The 22,508-nt window shown below is 35.8% G+C and overlaps 1 protein-coding gene across 1 annotated transcript; it reads right to left on the reverse strand.

The window, feature by feature from the left end:
* Window positions 1–1,980: 1,980 nt before the first annotated feature.
* Window positions 1,981–6,174, reverse strand: LOC142553955 (glutamate receptor 3.2-like). The gene is given in 8 exon segments (XM_075664526.1): window positions 1,981–2,190; window positions 2,192–2,472; window positions 2,740–3,134; window positions 3,216–3,247; window positions 3,515–3,792; window positions 3,881–5,217; window positions 5,316–5,575; window positions 6,149–6,174. Coding segments are annotated over 8 exon segments (2,781 nt in total). The 5' UTR covers window positions 6,160–6,174; the 3' UTR covers window positions 1,981–2,003.
* Window positions 6,175–22,508: the final 16,334 nt, after the last annotated feature.

Consider the following 22,508-nt stretch of genomic DNA (forward strand, 5'->3'; position numbering starts at 1 on the left):
TGGGGTTGGAAAGCGTTAAATCATGAACGATGACCAACCCACCCGAGTTAAAACATGAACGGGGACTAATCCGCCCGTTAAAGCATGAACGGGGATCTCATGTATGTGGCAGTGGATTCGTCCATGTCAGCCCAGTACTGTGGTTTAGTCTGATCAGGCGAATTATGTTATGGGTCACTTGCTTTGAAACATGCCTCTACGCAAAATAATGAAGTTCATGTATGTTTATGTATGTACAAGTATGCAAGCATGTTTATGAAATTTTTCACGTTATGACACGTCTAAGTTATGTACGTATGTTCATGTTCAGTGCAAGTTCAAGTTTCTAGTTATGTATGCTCTATTTTAAAATTGTATGTGGTTTTACTATGTAGTACTTGTTACTCCCTAGTTTATACGTGTTGAGTCTTTAGACTCACTAGACTTGATCGATGCAAGTGAGGATGTTTTCGAGGAGACAAAGGGTGGGGACCAAGGAGCAAGCTTGGACTGAGCAGGAGGCTAAACCCGAGGACCGCCCAAGTTTAAGCTTTTATGAAAATATTTAATTACTCTGATTTTGCGTTACTGTTTGAGGTTCGAGCAAATACTTTTGGTAGACATCATTTTGAGATTTTTCTGTTGCAACAATTTTTGAGAACGAACAGTTGTTTTATCAAATTTTGAAGGTTCACGATTTATTTAAGAAAATTTTTAATTTTTTTTGCAAATTTTGAATAGTAAAAATACGGTACGTTACATATACTATATCATTAGGCAAACTAGACCGTTTCTGTACTAAAATACTTTTATTGGTCTAGTTAGCTATAGCCGTTCAAGAAAAAGTTTTAAAAGTAAAAACTATTAAAGACAAATCAAGATTATTAAAATATTTTAAAATAGTATATTCATCCTTCTTGACTATGTTTTGATCCCAACATGCTTACTATTGGTTTACCAGCTGCAACAACTGCATAAAATTTTTTTTTAGTAATCTTGCTAAAAATATCCTCATAGAATAATGATCATACAATCGTAATTTGTATTATATTTTTTAGATTATTAATTATACTGAAAAATTAAAAAGTTCTCAAAATTTGGACGTTATATTTTTAAAATTGAACCAATCACCAAATAATAATATTATGATTGTTGGGTACTAGAAATATTGATGGATCATCAATGTGTTTTACAAGCGTCACATTATTATTTAGATTTATATACGCATGTAATATTTTTTCATAGATGACCTAAATAAGATATCTGTCTCACAAAATATGACCCGTGAAACCGTCTCACACAAGTTTTTACCATTATTATATTAGATTAGGACACACAAAGAGAATTCAAGATTCAAAGTATTATATTTATAATTAATGTGTGTGTGTGTGTATATATATATATATATATATATATATATATAGAAGTATATATCACAATCATAAAAAACTCAAAAATAAGTGATCAATATATATTCCTCATGTTTTAGTGCTGGAAAGACAAATAATCTTTAAAATATTATTATATTATATTTATTTTTAAATAATATTTTACATTTTTATATAATTTTCCTTTCTAGAATTATTTTTATACAAATTTTTTCATTTTTTATAACTTTATTTTTATTGATCTTATATATGTTTTCAAGAATTCATAATATAAAAAATAAATTAATTTTAATACAATATTCATAATATAATAATAATTATATAAATACATTATTTATGATATGATATTAAATTTTAAATAATTAAAAGATATCAATTTTCTACACTTTAAAAATATGATTTTCATTTAATTAAAAATTAAACTTGAAAGCAATTATATTTCTAACGTTCAAATTTTAGTTTATATTAGTTTTAAACATCTATTTCTAAATACTCTCAACTTTAACTTCTCCACAAATTTTAAAATAATCTCTATAGAATAATCAATTCAGAATAAGCAAATCTGGTTTACATTTACTGTTTAGGACGACTTCTGCAGAAATTCTTGATGATCTTATTTTTATCAGAAATTCAACCTTAGTGAAAATAAGTATTGCCATTAAGCCTCTCAGCTAAAATTTCAGATTTAATTTCTTTAGTAGATCGAAGTTCTTGGGAATCACCACTAGATGTTGCTTCCGAGTGCTTCCTTTTCAACTTGTTCTTCAACACCTCTTCCTTTTCATCGACAAAGGATAAGAATCTTTGGATTCGTGAACCATCATTCCTGTGTCGAAGGTTCTGATTCGTGAGCAAAATATCGGTTAAACTTTCTTAGCATCTTGCAGAAATAGATTATGAGAGCAAAAAAGCATGCAGTTCCACATATAAGGAAAAGTCCCCAGAAGCTATTTAGCTGCAGTTTGTCTGATACTGTTAGGTTTCCCTGGCCGCAAGCTTGTGTTTTCAGCCATTTGTCGTGTATTTTTTGAAGTTCGCCATTTTCTGATAACGTCAAGATCGCGGTGGACATGTCCATGGCTAAAGGGGAGTCTCTTGGAAATGCCTGAGAAAGTATAGGAAAGTTGATTAATATCCCATAAAATGGAACAATGATGAAAAGCTATGAAAAGTTTCTTTCACGTAGGAAGTTGTATAGAACCGAATTCCCGCAGTTGTTCCAAAGCTACAATCAAGAGTTATCATGGTACTCAAATTTTTTAAGCTGTATAACTCTGAAGTGATGCTATGTTCTGACTAGTGTTTCACATATGCAGCCATGTCGGACGACAGTGGCAAAAGATTTTTTGTTGTCGAATTTCATGATACTCACAAATCCCCACCCACTTTTCGTGAACTCTTGTCCCACGACTTGGAACTTGCAGTGGTTTGAGAGGAATAATTCCATGTATGGACGTTCATCCACGATCGCAGAAACTCTTCCATTCCTTAAGGCATCTGCATATTCTTCTGGTGATCCCAGAGGAACGAGCCTCGATTTAGCAATGCTGAGTTCCTCATTTAAATAATCTTCTGCAAAAGATCCGACTTGGAATCCTATATGGTAATTACTTGCGATCAAAGATTCGATTCCTCTTATTGACGGGGCTAACTGTTGCACAGTTAGAAAAGAAGTCAAGCTAGCCGTGTAGCTAGAGGTGATTATCAAAACGACAAAAAGCCAGATGACTAGAACCATTCGACCAAGTGCGCTCAAAGTATTTTCTCCTGAAATATAAACAACGTCCTACATTAGTATTATGGGCAATATTCTGGCCATGTTCATTGGATTTACTGAAGGTTACTTACTGTGTGCAAAGAACATAGTTGAGAAGCCAAACCTGAAGGAGGAAAAAAGAGGAAGTATGAAATTTTGAACCCAAGAAACTTGGAAGTGCACATGCAGGAAATTGCCTCCCAATTCCTATGACCCTTCTGCCTTAAGAAATAATAATGTTCTTAAACTAAAAAATCCGGATTTTAAAATTAAGAACTTGTCACTTTAGAATAGTTCTACTTGATTTTTTTGACTCCCAACATGAAGTTCTGGTTTGGGTGTGTTTATGTAACTTCAAGAGAAGGATAGAGTGATTGTTAAATGAACTGACCATAAAATCGTGATGAGTTGTTTCTTGGGTGGACCACGGAAATCTTTATTCATTCTGTGTTCCAAAATCCAAACTACTACTCCAACCATTATGAAAAAAGCCCCTGTGACCACCCACATTGGCGTTGTGAATGGCCGCAAGAAAGCCCAAGCACTCGAGCTCTGCTTTCTTACTGGTACAACCACAACAAGCCCTGATTCAATGTAAGGCTGAGTAAAGTCCACAATCTTTGTACGGTTCCTCACAATAGCAATATCACCAACAGCTGCATCAAAGACCTGCACAGAGTCAAATATGCTAAATAACAAAGACATGTATGTTTCTTTCAAGCATTAAGAGCTTTTAATTTCAGCTGTTTATGCTTACACCAGTAGTGATCAAATTTACGAGCTCTGAGTAGCTTGGATTCTTATGTTTATCTCCGAACAGTATGAATTCATGAGGCACTGCATAAGGAAGTAACTCTATGGCGGCAAGAAAAACATCTATGCAATATCCATGGATCTCCTTGGTCTTTTCATCCTCAGAGACAAATGCTTTGTAACTGACTCGATCTGGTATTCCGATTCTTAACTGTCTTCCATTGTGTGGAAATACCCACCCACGTGGCTTGACTGTCGTTCTTCCAGGCCATGTAACACTGTGTAAATTTTGGTTTGCACTCGAACGGTTAGGTTCTTTATTGTAAAGAATCTCTGGAGGCACTGTAGAGAGGCCGGAGTAATTAGACCAATAGCCTATTTGCTTGTAACCCTGTCCATTTACATTGAGGATATCAAAAGCTGGACGTATCATGGATTTACCAGGCTGGAAAGCAATTTGGCCAGTTAGGCCAGTCATGTTTGTCAGTAGTATGTTGGCAAGAAGGTGTTTCCCTCCATCAAATCTGCTCAAGGCACCAATATTCAGGACCCCTTCTCCCCAACCTCTCATAATCAAGTCATTTGAGAAGGAAATGACCTCACCACGATCAAGAAATTCTCTCACTGCATTAGCAATCATCAAGACTGTATCGTAAGCATATAAGCCGTAAGGATTCAACCCTATCGAACCATTGCTTAATTTCTTCCATCGAGACACGAAAGTCTTTTTTCTTGTGGAGTCTGGCGTGTGGGGGCGAATTGTGAGAGCCCCTTGAATTGATTTGGCAGATCCTCCTGAAACCGGTAAGGAATCTAACACCGTAGAGAGCCAAGCTGTAGCGATCCAAACATATCCATTCTCCATTCTTAGTGTACGAGCCAAATCAAAAACCTTAAGGCCAACTACAGCGAATGCGTGCACAACAATTACTCTGGATTCCGTTAGAGAAACCTTAACTAACTCGTTCATGATTTCTTGTGGAGTAGCTAACGCTTCAGGAGAAAGTATTGCTTTGTATGAGATCTTACAACGCCTCTCGGCCAGCTTATCCGCCAAAGCTATTATAGTTCCCCGGCTCTGCTCATCATCTGTGTAAATAGCTACCACCTCTGTGTAACCGAAATAGCTAACCATATCAGCTATTGCTGTCATTTGGTAAAGGTCATTCGGCGCCGTTTGAACGAAGTAGGGGAATTGAAGAGAGGAAAGGCTTGGATCCAGGGCCGTGAATGACAGCATTGGGACATGGAGTTCATTTGCAAGTTTTGATAAAATATGAGCCATTCCAGAGGATTGAGGTCCAATAATTGCCACGGTATCTGTCTCCATAAACTGCAACCCTGTGTTTGCCAAAGAAATTACTCAAATTTAATCCTTCCACACCAACTGAGGGAGAAAAAGAACTTAAACCTTATGGAAGAAAATGGGTATGGAGTACCTCCAATGAAGCCTAGAAAGCCACTGTAATTCGAATCATGTGTTTCGAGAACTAGCTTCCTCCCTCCAAGAATTCTTGGATCAGAATTCACATCTTCAACAGCAGCTTGCATCGCAATCTTTGCCACTCTCCCATTGATACTACCAAATGTGAAAATAGCCCCAATCCTCACAATATCTGGTCTTGAATTCATTTCTGATAGTACCACAGTGAAAAGAAAAGACAAAGGCACCATCACCCGCAGCAAATTCAAATTCATCCTGCTTTATCAAAGATCAAGAACAGATATTAAATCCCACCTCAAGAAACGCAAATCCCACTCTAAATTCTGCTTCCAAGCTACATGTAGTTATAATCATAATTATAAAAGAATAAATGTGCCACCTAAAATTAGATTCGAAGAATTAGTAAGTTTCAAAGCAGCAAGCAACCCAAATTAACCCTTTTTAACACGGAAGAGACGCGAAATTTGGCATCATGACACGACAGAAAGCGGAAAACAAAGCGTATAACAAATTAAATTAGCAAAAAGTATTAACAGAATCTGGACATTGGCTCTACCTCCCAAGAAAAGAAAAACTGGCACATTAATGTACAGATGTATAATATAATATAATATTATCATCATACTGTATCATACTCATATCATGGAAAAAACGCAACAAAAGTTGCAACAGCAGGTGGAAATGGAATAGCTTGAGCCCACTTGCTGAATAGTAGAAAAATGACAAATTTGCGTTGTAATCTACTCAAAATATGATAGAAATCAAATATTTAATCTCTCACCGAGGAGAATGTTCGAATCGGGAAAAAAAAATTGGGCTTCCACTCACATTCCACTCATCTCTCGTACGGTTTCATGCACTCGATGCTTGGAAATTCCATTCCAGTGTGGTGGTGATGTGTTTTTTATGTGTTAATTTTTTAAAAAAGATAAAGAATCATTAAAATAAAGAGAAAAATTCTCTTAATATATAATAGACTAACCGTATGGAATACAAAAATCTGTGCTGTTATCAACTTATCATTGCCGGGCTGGAATGGAAAATTCTCCGAAAACCGCCTTTTTCGTCTTCCAAAAAAGCTTCGCTACTCTGGTAACAAGTACCAAGCCATTTCGGTTTATAATCAGCAAAAGTAAATTTTCCAGCAAGATTTACCCAATACTATATCCATGCAGTACTTTCACCACGTTGTTCTCATTTCCAATCTTTGTTACCTCCAAGACATCTCATTTTCACTTTTTTCTTTGGTTATTATGTTTTAATCTCCGTAGGTCTGATATCTTGAATTTGAGCGTCACGTACGCAAACATTTGCTTCTATAATCCCTCTGGAAGGCAATTTTTACGCCATAGATACAATGAAAATTGTTAAATTAGGAAACAGTGTATGGTTATAGTTGTGAGTGTTAAATCCAAATAAAGTTAGAAGACCAATGCAGCAATTGAATCCAAACCACCAGTGCACCAGCAAACAATCATAACAGAATAACTATGCAAGTTTTGAACTTGAAACTCAGGCCATTTGTTGATTAATAGATCAATGAATCAGCTCCAGCTTGAAAGGGGGGTTCAGCTGGAGTCTATATCAAAGTTAATAGAGTTAGTTGACATAGTGGAAAAGGAGAGGTTAGGAGTTAGTTAGTATATAGCTCTCTGTTTTCTTTTCTTTTTTAGTCATTGGTTCTTTCTTTTCTCTCCAAAACTGATATAGGCTAGAGGCGAGAACTCTCGAGTATGCTGTAATCTTTCTTGAGCGTGAATGAAGTCAATATCTCCTGGTTCAATGTGGATGTAGGCTCTTTTTAGCCGAACCACTATAAACCGTGTGTTCTTGATTGCATGCGGTGAGATTCTTACTTTCTTGACATTGAATCATAATTTGATTGAATGCATTGGTTACTGGACGAATTCTTATTGAACAAAAGTTGGGATCGATTCACAACAAATTGGTATCAGAGCCATCTTGAGGATTCAAAAGGGAAGATGTCCAGAATGGGGGTAACCAAGGTAGACGTTGAGCGGTTCGATGGTAAGTCAGATTTCTCAATCTGGAGAAAGAGGATGAAAGCGATCTTGGTTCAGATGAAGGTTGCTAAAGCTCTTGAAGGAGAAGAGAAATTCCCGTCATCCTTTAACCCCGAAGAAAAGGCGGATATGATGGAACATAGGTTCAGCTCTATAATCTTGCATCTGGGTGATCGTGTTCTTCGGGAGGTGGATAAAGAATCTACTGCAGCAGGCGTATGGCTCAAACTCGAGCAGTTATATGTGACAAACACTCTTTTCAATCGAATTCATCTCAAAGGCAAACTATTCGGGTTTAAAATGACAGAGGATATGCCAATTAAGGATAATCTGGATGAATTCAATAAGATAATCATCTCATTGGAAAATCTTGAAATAAATATAGAAGATGAAGACAAAGCAATCTTGGTTCTTAATTCATTACCCAAAACTTACTCAATCTTCGTTGATACAATGAAATATGCCCGTGATAGCCTGTCTTTGGATGAAGTACATACTGCCCTCAAGGCCAAAGAGATGAATACAAAGGCAGAAAAAGAACAAGGTGATGGAGAAGCATTGATGTCAAGGGGAAGAATTGAAAGGAGGGACTACAATAACAGTAAAAGAAAGGGAAGGAGCAGGTCAAAATCGTGCACTCAACTGCGCACTCAACTAAAATGTTTCATCTGTCACAAGGAAGGACATTTGAAAAGAGATTGCCCTGAGAGAAAGAAGAAATGGAAAACAAAACAAGAAGATCCAGCAAATGAAGCCATGATCTCAGATGCCTATGAAAACTCAAAAGTCTTGGCCGTAACAAGCGATCGAGTTGAGAATGACTGGATCTTGGACTCGGGATGCACGTTTCATATGACCCCAAACCGAGAATGGTTTCAAACCTTCAAGAATTGTGATGGGGGTAAAGTGAGTATGTGAAATGATGCCGAATGCATAGTGACGGGGATTGGCTCCATAAGGCTCAAGATGGAGGATGGCTCTTGCAAAACTTTATCAGAAGTAAGATATGTCCATCTCCTTAAAAGAAATCTGATATCACTTGGAAGCCTTGATTCCAAGGGTTGCTCATACAGGCCCGAGGGTGGAATTATGAAAGTGACATCAGGCGCACTAGTAATAATGAGAGGGATTAAAAGAAATGGCTTGTACATCCTACAAGGTAACATCTTACCATCAGTCAGAAACTACATTTCTAAAACAAAAGTGGATATGACTAGGTTATGGCACTCAAGACTAGGACATATCAGCCAAAGGGGTATCGATGAACTGAATAAACAAGGTGGTTTTGGTAAAGATCATGTTCACAAAATGGAATTTTGTGAACATTGCATTCTAGGTAAACAAACTCGAGTGAAGTTTAGCACAGCTAACCACAATACCAAAGGCACGGTGGATTACATTCACTCAGATATTTGGGGGCCAACATCAGTGAAGACTTTGGGAGGAGCTAGTTACTTCATAACCTTTGTGGATGATTACTCGAGCAAAGTGTGGGTATATGTGCTCAAACATAAAAGTGATGCATTCACAACGTTTAAACAGTGGAAGTGCTTGATAGAAAATCAAACTGGAAGAATGATTAAGAGGCTTAGGACTGATAATGGACTAGAGTACCTAAGCGAAGAATTCACTCAACTTTGCAGAAATTCTGGAATTGTAAGGCACAAGACAGTGAGGAACACTCCTCAACAGAATGAAATTGCCGAGAGAATGAATAGAACCATCCTAGACAAGGTCAGGTGCATGATGAACTTTGCAAATCTTGACAAGCATTTCTGGGGAGAGGCAGTGGCAACTGCAGTGCACATCATCAACAAGTCACCCTCTCTACAGCCTTAGATTTCAAAGCACCAAAAGAGATATGGACAGGCAGACCAGTAGATTAAACTAATCTCAGAATTTTTGGTTGCCCAGCTTATGTCCATGTAAATGAGGGAAAATTGGAGCCTAGATCAAAGAAATGCGTGTTCCTTGGTTACCCGGATGGTGTAAATGTATACAGGTGTTGGCTAAAGGATGGAAACAACTCAAAGGTGATCATTAGTAGAGATGTGGTGTTCCATGAGCAAGACATGTTGAAAACAAATCCTGAAACCGTGATATATAACAGGGAGGAGCAAAGTGAACCTTCAACAGAAAATGAGGGATCTAAGTCAGAGGTGGAGACAGAACAAAAGGTGAAATTAGAACATGAACAAACCTCTGAAGATGTGAATCAAGAAGAGCAATCAACCTTGAGTCAATATCAGCTGGCCCGAGACAGAAAGATGAAGGAAATAAGACCACCTGTGAAGTACGGATATGCTGATATGTCTGCCCATGCGTTATCTGCTGCAGCTGCGGTGATCAACAATGAGCCTAGCACTTATGGAGAAGCCATAAACAGCAAAGAAAGTAGCCTTTGGGAGTCAGCCATGGATGAGGAAATTCAGTCTCTCAATAAGAATAACACATGGATTCTTGTGGACAAACCAAAGGACCAGAAGCTGATTGGATGCAAGTGGATATTTAAAGTTAAAGAAGGAATTCCCGGAGTTGAAAAGGCCAGACATAAAGCGAGATTAGTGGCCAAAGGCTACAGTCAACAAGAGGGAGTCGACTTTAATGAAATATTTTCACCCGTGGTTAAACATACATCTCTTAGAATCTTGCTCTCTATGGTGTTCTTTCATAACCTTGAACTAGAACAAATGGATGTAAAAACAGCATTTTTGCATGGTGAGCTAGAGGAAATAATATACATGTCTCAACCAGAGGGCTATGTAAAAGATGGAGATGAGAACAAAGCGTGCCTTCTGAAGAGATCCTTGTATGGGCTGAAACAATCACCAAGACAATGGTATTTGAGGTTCGACAGGTTTATGGTAGATAATGGGTACCTAAGAAGCCGTTATGACAGGTGTTTCTATCACAAAAGACAAAGAAACAACACCAGTGTATACCTCATATTGTATGTTGATGATATGCTGATAGCGAGCAACAAAATAGCAGAAGTGGACTCATTGAAGAAACTCCTAAACTCTGAATTTGAAATGAAGGAATTGGGTAATGCTTCGAAAATACTAGGTATGGAGATATGTAGAGACAGGTCAAAAGGGCTTCTACGCATCACACAACATGGATACATTTTGAAAGTCCTCAACAGATTTAACATGCTGAATTCAAAGCCAGTGATTACCCCTATTGGAGCACACTTCAAGCTGTCAACTGAACATAGTCCTATATCAGAAGACGAGGTCTCCAACATGGAAAAGATCTCATATGCTAGCGCAACTGTCAGCATAATGTATGGTATGGTAAGCACACGGCCTGACATAGCCTATGCTTCAAGTTTAATAAGAAGATACATGTCCAACCCAGGGCATGAACATTGTCGTGCTGTCAAGTGGTTTTGAGATATTTAAAGGGGGCTTGCGAAGTTGGGTTGAATTACAGCAGCATATGGAATACGTCGGAGAAGATATGTGGATATGTGGACTCTGATTTTGCAGGAGACAAGGATCAAAGGAGGTCACAAACTGGGTATGTTTTTACATTTTATGGAAACACGATCAGCTGGAAATCAACACTTCAACCAATTGTGGCACTGTCCACCACGGAGTCAGAGTACATAGAAGCAACTGAGGCGTTTAAAGAAGCATTTTGGATCAAAGGTTTGGTTGAAAAGCTGGAGGGAGACACAGTTGAGACTGTGGTTTGGTGTGACAGTCAAGGAGCGATACAACTAGCCAAGAGCCCAGTGTATCATGAGAGGACCAAACACATCGATGTGAGATTTCATTTCATAAGAGATGTGGTGACTCATGGAAAGGTTGCAGTTTGGAAAATTGCTACTGACGACAACCCTGCGGATATGTTAACTAAAGTGGTGGCGGGAACTAAACTCCAACACTGTCTGGCATTACTCAGAGTTGGAAGACCACCTTAGAAGGGAGGTGACAACAACAGAACCAGGAGGGAGCAACTTGGAGTTGATACATCGCTCAGGTGGAGGTTTGTTGATTAATAGATCAATGAATCAGCTCCAGCTTGAAAGGGGGGGTCAGATCGAGTCTATATCAAAGTTAATAGAGTTAGTTGACATAGTGAAAAAGGAGAGGTTAGGAGTTAGTTAGTATATAGCTCTCTGTTTTCTTTTCTTTTTAGTCATTGGTTCTTTCTTTTCTCTCCAAAACTGATAGAGGCTAGAGGCGAGAACTCTCGAGTATGCTGTAATCTTTCTTGAGCGTGAATGAAGTCAATATCTCCTGGTTCAAAGTGGATGTAGGCTCTTTTTAGCCGAACCACTATAAACCGTGTGTTCTTGATTGCATGCGGTGAGATTCTTACTTTCTTGACATTGAATCATAATTTGATTGAATGCATTGGTTACTGGACGAATTCTTATTGAACGAAAGCTGGGATCGATTCACAACAACATTCAATCAGAAACAAGAAGGATAATAAGAACACCAAAACATTATGCGGTTCGGTCATAAAATGACCTACGTCCACGGGAGAATAACCATTCTTTATTGATGATCACAAGATATTACAAATACACAATAGTTAAACCAAAAAAAAAATTAAAAACTTAAGTAATACAGTAACTTCTCGGTACTAGTTTTTCTCCAGCATTCATACTCTCATGTTTTTTCTTCTCTCGAAGTGTTCTTCTATATCTAAACGAGATGATGCAATGTCTTCCTTCTCCACTTGAGTGTGTATATATACATACAGCTGATGACCAGTCAACCAGGTCATTCATTTCTTTCCACTTAACAGAATCTTGAAACAAGTCAATGGCTTCAATGGTTGCCACTTCCCATTTACTTCTTGATACTACTTCTTCTGCTAAGTTCCTGGAAAAGCTTCTATTAGAAACACTTATCTCAACAATCTCCACCTTGTCAGGATAGTTCATTATCATCACACCAACCAAGTTCGAGCAATGCTTAAACTCAGCTTGTCGCAAAGCCTTTGTCGGTATGTCCGTTGTAATGTCATGAGACTCGATCTTTCTCAACCTTTATATGTCATCCTGAAGTTAACATCTCTCACAAATTATAATTTGACATCAATATGTTTACATCTTTCATGATATACCTGATGTTTTGTAAGGTGTATTACACTTTGATTATCACAGTGCACAGATGAACTCTCTTGTTCAATGCCAAACTCTATCAAAATCCATTTTAGAGACATTGCCTCCTTAATTGCTTCAATTAGAAATCAATTGATAGAACAATCAAAGCATGATGTTTAAAATTAAATATGCTCTAGGGTTTAATTTCAGTCGGTATAATTTTTAGAATTCAGACAACTGCCCGACTTATGCTTTCTCAGAAAATTATAAATTCCACTTATTAAGAATATTAAAGTGACCTTCTCTCTTAACTAATACTAGTTATTATGCACACGCGATGCGTGTGTGTAAATTTTTTTTATCATTATCGATGGAATAAAGTGTAATTTGACAATTTATGGAGTGACTAAATTGATATTTGAATTGTTGAAATAAAAAACTAAAAATAAAAGTGTGTGTTGAAATTTTTTTTAAAAAAACAAAATAACAAATAACAAAAGTGTAATATTAGTATCATATAAGGGTAAAATTGGAAGAAAAATTTGGTGTCCTCCTAGGTAGATACTATCATGTGCTCAACCTTAATAAAATAGAATAGATATACACACACGCGCTATACTATGCTTACTATATATATTGTAATATATTTTATTTTATTAAAGTTGAGTACATGATAGAAACCACTAAGAACACCAAAATATGTATATCCATTTTTTCCCCTCTATTATGGACAAATTCACCAAAATGGTTTTCTATCAAAATTCAAGTGTAATCCCTCACTATTTCTTATAATTACATTTTTATAATCATTTAAATATAAATCAAACGAATTATAAAAAATATTGTGCAAGCACGTAACACGTGCATCGGTATACTAATATCATATTAAAGTTGAGGGCTTAGATTAACTAATTTTAGTATTATTGTATATTTTTTAAAAAATAAAAATACTTCTTTTCTGAATTAACAAAAAAAATCCTTTTTTATTTAATAAAAAATATCATAAAATCTATTTCAGTGAATTTTTTATATCATTTATAATTGCCATATCAAAATAAATATTTTTTAATTTTTATCTATATTTAAAATTTTTATATGGTCATATCATCCATACAATAAAATAATCATAGATTTTTAAAGTTTTAAATATAAATATAATATAATAAATTTTTCACAAAAATACTATTTAACATTAAAAATAAAAAACTTTTAATAAGTATACATTCATGGTCTATGAAGGAACACTCTTATATATAATTAAATATGCATTAGAAAATCTTCTAAAAAACTTATTGAAAATCAGAAATTTTAAATTTTATTTTTAGTTTTTCAATTTAAATTTTTTAATTAAAGTATTTATAAAAAAAAATCAACTAGACATACAATTATACAAATAATACATGCACTCGAGACTTTTATATATCAATGTCTTCACGTGTTTGAATGAAACAAACGAACCTTTTATCGAAGTCACATACGTCGTATCCAACTTTTACGTTGTAAAAATATACTCACCATTTTATTTCTCTATCTATTGCAGCCACACATTTCTTTTTGAATGAATGGTAGGACGACATTGATTTGAAAAGTTGATAATTTTATTATAAGTTGATATAGATAATTTTATTTCATAGTCATGTGAAACTGAGATGATGTTGTAAAAATAATATTGAAATAAAGTTGTATATAATTCAATTTTATTTTTAAATTACATGTATTTAATATTTAAAAGCTTACACATAATTTTAAAAACATATTTAAAAAAAATAATACACATAAATAAAAAATAACACACAAAAATATTTAAATACGCATAATTAAGAGGCTAAAATGATTTCATTTTTCTTAATTTTGTTATTTTTAAAAGCTAAGATGATCTTGATCTTTGATCTACAACAGCCAAATCATTCTATACACTCTTTTTTATTTTTTATTTTAAAATGTTTTATTGTTAATGTTGAGTTGAGAAACACAAGTAATTTTGATTTTGATTATAACAAAAAAAATTATTGTATTTCTAACACATTTAAGGTGACATCTCAAAAGCTATAACAAAGCGAAGCCAACAGCTCGACTTACACTAGCTTGACAAAAGCTCACTTGGAACATCTCAAATCAACCCAATAGCTCAAGCTCGTATTAGACCAGATCCGACCATCAGATCAGCATAGTTTGATCAGCTCGATCTGATAACATTTCAATTTCAGAAAATGACCAGAAACGTGAATTTGACTGTTGCAATGTCAGAATACGTACACAACATTTCCAAATGATCATATTGTTATGTCTAACTTATATATCATTATTGGAGGCTATTTATACAACATATTGAAGATTAAATACAGGCTTTGGAAGAGCTTTCAAAATATGGACATCCTATATGAAAAAATAACTAGAATGAAAGCAAACATAAGTGTGAGGATACATTTGAGTTATACATACACTGTAAAAATACTCACACACAATCACTAACACATATATACTAGAGTTTGAGATTCAAAGTTTAGTTGAGTTATTCTTCATATAGAGACATTAAATATTGTGTTTCTGGTCTTGGCACAATAGACATTAAATATTATGCGAATTTGAGGTTGCGTGTTATAATCGAGTGTGCTAGGAGTTTCAATTAGACAATGGATAAGTTCTAAGTTGAAATATGTTTGTACAAGGAGTTGTATAAATCAAAGTCTTCTATTGAATCCTTTGTAGGTGGAAGAAAGAGTGACGTAGGAGTTGTTAATCTTCGAACATCCATAAACAAATTTGTAGCTATTTATTTATTACGTTTAATTATTGCTAATATTTTTAAGATATATTGTTGAAATATTTTATGTGTTCTTTAATACCCAAAATATTGCATATCAAGTGTTTGATAAAATGTTTGAACCAAAAGAAAGCTTTTACACATTCAACTTGCATATTTTTCAAAATGTTTAGTAACAGAGATTATTTTGGGTATCTTCGGTTTGATTTGAAAAACAAACTCGATTTGATTTCTCTGTGTACAATATTTCAAGAATCAAGTTATTGTAGCTCAATTCTTGTCTCACAAACGATTCGATTAATTTATTTTAATTTTCAAATTTTTTTATTATTAGTTTTAACTTTTAATGATTTAAAAATCATGTTTTTTTAAAAAAAAGAAAAAAAAATTAAAAAAAATGTTGTAGGCGGACTTCACCCGTGCGGTGAAGCCCACCTTCATTATCGCACGAGGATTGCTCTTCGCAAGACATTCTCATCCCTTAAAAGGGTGAGAAATTAAAAGCGTGGGCTTCCTCGCCAATTGTACATGCCTGTCTAAGCATGTTATCATCAATTCTTTAAATTTTTAATTTAATAAGATTATAATTTATTTGGTATTTGATGTTCAAGCCTAACTCAAATTAAGTTACCAAAAGAATCGTCAATAACATGGCTGATTTATAGCTTATATGATATCAAAATCCTAAATTTTGATAACAAGAAATCAGATTCGAGATTCAATTATTAAAAAAAAAATCTTCTCCGAAATAAGAAGAAAACATTATCAAGAACCATATCCTAGAACTACATTTACTTTCTATATCTTTGCTTGCAATTAATGTGGCCAAGTTTATGTTGTGTGAGCTCAAAGGGCTTGGAACAAGACTAGCGAAGCTTTTTGAATGATGATAATGGCGTTTTATGGAGAATTTTCGATTTTAGCCAGAAACGATCACAAGTAGATATAATACATAATGTATGTTGGTCCCACATGCGGAATAAACTGGATACCGAGATTTACGTGAAAAAACCCTAAAAATTATTAGGGTAAAAACCACGGGCAAGATGAAAAGAATTCCACTATAATATTTTGTTGTGTACAATTCACACACTGTATTTCCAAAGAGAACACACACTCTCTTAATATAGGAGAACAAATACCTCACAAATATTATAGAACTAATAGGATGAGAGAAAACTCGAAGAAGAGATGATTTCAGAATGAAGAAGGGAGCTCTATTTATAGAGCTCTTTGTCCGTGTGAAAACGCGTTTTATACGCGTCTTCCGTCAAATATGCCAACCCTGTATTTAAATTATTTTCAAATGTTGAAAAACGTGTTGTCCCTACTTTCTTTGACTATTCCTCTGCCGACATTTCTCCAACTTGGAGATTAGATTGATAATCAAACACATCTACACATATCCTTTCAATCTTGAAATTCCCTGCTGCTTACGTTTCTGCTAGGCCACTTGAGGATCTACATCACTCAAACTTATCAGTGTGTACTGGCTTTGTCAGCAAATCAGCTATGTTATCTTTTGTATGGATCTTCTGCATATCCACACTTCCTTCTTCTACTACTTCTCGCACAAAGTGAAATTGAACTCCAATGTGTTTAGTCCTGGAATGAAAGGCTGTATTCCTTGCAATGTGCAAGGAACTCTAACTGTCACAAAACAAAGAAACCTTCTCTTGTTTGTGCCCGATCTCCTCCAATAACCTTTTAATCCATATTGCCTCCTTGCATGCTTGAGTAGCTGTCATATATTCTGCCTCTGTTGTAGATAACGTCACAACTGTTTGTAGTTTTGAAACCCAGCTTACTACTCCATTCGCAAGTGTAAACACATAACCAGTAGTAGATTTTCTTTTATCAGGATAACCTGCATAATCTGAATCAACATAGCCCCTGAGTGTAAAATCTGATCCTCCATAACATAATGCAGCATTCGAGGTACCCTTAATGTATCTAAGGATCCTCTTGACAGTGATCCAATGATCTCGTCCAGGATTCGCCATATACCGACTAACTGCTCCCACTGCTTGAGCAATATCCGGTCTTGTACAGATCATGGCGAACATCAAACTTCCCACTGCTGATGCATATGGTATTCGAGACATCTCCATCCTCTCTGCTTCACTGCTAGGACACATCTCGGAGGATAACTTGAAGTTAACAGGAAGAGGGGTCAATATTAACTTACCATCTTGCATGTTGAAGCATTGCAAGACTTTCTTCAAATAATTTTTCTGGGAAAGCCAAATCTTTCTGTTACTTCTGTCTCGGTAAACTTGCATCCCTAGAATCTTGTTTGCTGGTCCTAAGTCCTTCATATCAAATTCCCTAGCCAACTGTTCCTTCAATCCTTGGATCTGATCTTTGTTCGGGCCTGCTACCAACATGTCATCCTCATACTACAACAAAATGATATAATCATCACCAGACCTCTTGAAATACGTACAAGGGTCTGCACTCAGTCTGTTGTATCCAAGGCTCATGATATAGGAATCAAATATCTTGTACCAACACCTCGGCGCCTGTTTGAGACCGTACAGAGATTTGTATAACCTGCAAACCAAGTTCTCTTTGCCTTTTTTCCGCAAAACCTTCTGGTTGGAGCATATAGATTTCTTCTTCAAGATCTCCATGAAGAAACGTCATTTTCACATCTAAGTTGTTCTAGATGTAGGTCAAACACCGCACACAATGCCAACACTACTCTGACTGTTGTAAGCCGAACCACAGGAGAAAATATCTCATTGAAGTCAATGCCTTCTTTCTGAGCATAGCCTTTTACCACCAATCTAGCACGATACCACTCCACTTGTTTATTGTCATCACGCTTAACCTTATAATCCATCTGTTTCCAATGAATTTCCTCCCTCGTGGTAGTGTAACATGATCCCAAGTTTTATTCATGTCTAATGCCTCCAACTCTTCTTGCATTGCTAACAACCACAAGGATACATCCGATCTTTGAGTAGCCTCATGGAAACTCAATGGCTCACCATCCTCTGATAATAGACAATATGCAATATTGCTTTCAGTGACATAATCTGAAAGCCAACCTGGTGGTATTCTGTCTCGAGTTGACTGCCTCACATTGGAAACCTCAGACTCAACATGTTCTTGTTCTTCGTGCTCTGGTAGTGCTTCACAAGAAACTTAACCTTCGTCCGTCTTATTTTTCACCTGAAAAATAGTAGTTTCTGAATTCAATGTGCCTTTGTCCCCCTTTACTTTATCTTCCTCGAAGATAACATCCCTGCTGATGACAAGCTTGTGAGCAGTAGGATCCCATAAGCGAAATCCCTTTACTCCATCAGCATAACCCAAGAAGATACATTTTCTCGATTTCCAATCCAACTTCAATCTTTCTTGCTTATTGTACAGAACGTACACATGACTTCCAAATGTACGCAAATGAGAATAATCTGTCAGCTTCCTGTTCCACATCTCCATCGGAGTCTTCAGATCAATCGCCACTGAAGGAGAACGATTGATAATATAACAAGAAGTTTTGACTGCCTCCGCCCAAAATGACTTGTCTAGACCCGCAGTCCTCAACATAGCTCTTGTTCTGTCCAACAAGGTTCTGTTCACCCGCTCCACCACTCCATTGTGTTGAGTTGTGTAAGCCGTAGTGAATTGTTTTTTATGCCTTCATGTTGACAATATGCATCAAACTCGTCGCTGGTATATTCTCCTCCATTGTCAGTCCCCAAACACTTGATTTTCTTTTAAGAATCAAGTTCAACCCGCGCTTTGAAATCTTTGAAGACTTGAAAAACATCTGATTTCTTCTTGATTGGATACACCCAACATCTCCTAGAGAAATCATCAATGAACGAGACAAAGTATCTCACTCCTCCTAGGGATACAACCGGTGTTTGCCAAACATCCGAATGAATCGGCTCCAATATACTTTTGCTCATGGCAGTAGAAGTGCCAAACTTTAATATGTGTTGTTTACTGGTAACACAATGCTCACAAAAAGTAGTGACACTTTTGTAAGTCCCGGCAGCAGCTTCCGTTCTGAGAGAATTTTCAACTTTCAACCCCCGTTCTGACATATGCCCGAGCTTTCTATGTCATAACCCTGTGAATTCTTCTCCTGAACCAATTGATGCAACAGCTAGTTCCGCTTCTTTGTGTGTTTCTCCCAAAAGTACATACAGATTTACAGCAACTTTTTTCGCCTTCATAACCACAAGCGCACCCTTCACAATTTTCATGATCCGTTCTCGATACGTGTTTTGCACCCGATGTCATCCAATTGCCCCAAGGACAAAAGATTTTTAGTCAGTCCCTTCACATGTCGTACCTCATGTATGGTGCGAATGGTGCCATCAACAATTTTGGTTTTGATAGTACCGACCCCAGCGATTTTCAAGGCATGGTCATTTCCCATGAATACAGATCAGATCCTCCTGAGACTAGTTCATAATGATCAAACCATTCTCTTAGAGACGTCATGTGCCACGTCGCTCCTGAATCCATAATCCATGTGTCACAAAATTTGTGTCTGTCTTCTGCAACTGTTATTGCTTCGCTGAATAATATTTCACCACTGCCTGAAGTACTATCCACATTTACTCGAAAACTTTTATCGATACTCATACACTCTTTCTTGAAGTGCCCTTTACCGTCACATTTAAAGTAGTAAATATTTTTCTTCTGACTTCTTGACTTTGATCTACCTCGCCTTTGGCTCCCACTGGAGTCACGGCCCATAAATCTTCTTCTTATCATCGGCAAAGCTTCTGCCTGCTTCGATGTTACCAACCTATCTTCCTTATTCTTGCGCCGGCTTTCTTCTCCGAGAACCACGGTTAAGACATCGTCGAATCTTAGAAAGCCCATAAGAATATTGTTGGTAATGTTGATGATAAGTTAATCATATGAATCTGTTAGACTTTGAAGTAGAAGCTCCGCACGTTCATTTTCCCCTATTTTATGCCCCATGGAAGTGAGTTGGGCAAATAGAATATTTAGTGTGTTGATATAGTCGGTCATCGATGAAGATTCCGCCATCCGAAGAGTATATAGCCTTCTCTTTAGGAAAATCATGTTGTGTAGCGACTTGACCTCGTACATCTTTGTCAGAGTATTCCTAGATAACTTTGGCTGTTTTTATCTCATAAATACTTGACAGTACTTCGTTTGCTATAGCCAAGTGTAAATTGACAACAGCATTGTCATTCATCTCATTCCACTTTCCATCATCCGTAATTTCCACTGGTCTATCTCCAATAGCCGCCAAGCAATTCTCCTTTCTTAAAACTGCTTGTATCTTTATTTTCCACAGCATAAAAAATTGCTTCCGTTGAACTTTGCTATCTCATACCTGCCCGTCATTATGTCTACAACAATTTAATAGACTAAACAAAATAATCTCGCCTTAATAAAAAATCTCAAAAAATCTTTTTTGATGTGGAATATCAGTCTAGGCAGCAACCACAGAGCATACTCAGAATTTTAAGAGATTTTAAACCAATGCTCTGATACCACTTGTTGGTCCCACGTGCAGAATTTACGATAATAAAATCCAAAAATAAATAATAAACTGGACACCGAGATTTACGTGGAAAAACCCCTAAAAATTGTTAGGGTAAAAATCACGGGTAAGATGAAAAGAATTCCACTATAATATTTTTTGGTGTACAACTCACTCACTGTGTTTCCAAAGAGAACACACTCTCTCTTAATACAGGAGAACAAACACCTCACACATATTATAGAACTAATAGGAAGAGAGAAAACTCGAAGAAGTGATGATTTCAGAATGAAGGGGGGAGCTCTATTTATAGAGCCCCTTGTCCATGTGAAAACACGTATTATACGCGTCTTCCGTCAAATATGCCAACCTCGTGTTTAAATTCTTTTCAAATGCTGAAAAAAGTGTTGTCCCTAATTTCTTTGACTATTCCTCTACCGACAAAGTCGGCATCTGTTCATTTATCTCTGCTTTTATTTTGAGTGAACGTTCTGATTTTGTTGATGTTTTTTTTGCTAATTTAACCTGATTTGGGCATTAATAGTTTTCTTTTTAACTTTTTTATCGAAAGGAAATTTTTATTCTTTAATTAATTTTTTCTTTGTTGATAATATTAGGATATTAAAATACAAAGTTTTACTTTCTAGACTAATAAAATTTTCGTTAATATTTATATTTTTCTTGTTCAATAATATTGTGATATTATTGATATTTATGATAAATCTCTAGATATTATACTATTATTCAAAAGAGTTTATTTCCTAATGAAAATATACGAATCTATATAAGGAATAAACTCTAGGGTAAAAGAAGTCTATATATAAGATATTATTGCTGATGTGTCCATGTGGTTAGTGGGTTTTAGACGATGGTTTTGAGAGTTGAAGGAAGATCAAAGAATTACATCGGTGAAGATTTTGCGCAATTGACTCACATTGTTTGTTGTACTATCATGAAGTGTTGGAGACACTCGAAAATAACACTTGTGTAAAGTGTCGTTGAAAAGTTATTTGTGGCTCTGAGTTTCGGCAATATAGTCGTTGCATCCGTGGTTTTGTTTTTGTTTATTTGGGATGCAATTTACTTCCTTGACTTTTGAAGGAATATTGTTTTTCGTAGTTTTACTAGTATTGTTTTTGTTAACTTTTTACAATTTTCTAGTGAATATTTTTCTCGAGACAGCGCAAAAGTTTTTAATAATTGTGCATGACTTATCTTGTCTTATTTTAGTCATTAATGTTTATTTGTGCGTTTAATTAATAAATTCTGCTGCATGTTGTAGATTTGTGTTACAACACCTGCACACAACACTTAAAATTTGATGCACACAATCTCAATATTTTCTGAAATTTTATGTTAACAAGTCACTTTCAATTGGTATCGGAGCCTACTCTTGATATACTAAGTGTGATTCGGGCTATTTTTGTTTAAACATGTAATAGTACAATGGATGTTTTATCTATCAACACTGCTTTTCGACCACCGGCTTTGGATGGATCCAATTATGCTCTTTGGAAAGTCAAGACGAGAGTATACATTAAATCCATCGAAGAATTAACATAATAACATGTTTTAGATGGTTGATTTCCCCCAAGAACTGTGGATACAGATGGTGACAGTCGCATCAAACTTGAGAGTGCATGGACAACTGATGAAATCCAAACTTCGAATTTCAATTCAAAAGCACTCAATGCAATTTTCACTTCGATCGATATCAACATGTTTAGTTTGTCACAAATTACATCTCTGCCAAAGATGGATGAAAAATTCTTCAAAAGCACTGTGAAAGATCTGAGAGTGTGCAAAATCAAGCTAATGATATTAACCTCTAAATTTGAAAGCTTGAGGACGAA

This window comes from Primulina tabacum, chromosome 8, assembly GCF_025594145.1.
Source record: "Primulina tabacum isolate GXHZ01 chromosome 8, ASM2559414v2, whole genome shotgun sequence".
Classification (NCBI taxonomy): Eukaryota; Viridiplantae; Streptophyta; class Magnoliopsida; order Lamiales; family Gesneriaceae; genus Primulina; species Primulina tabacum.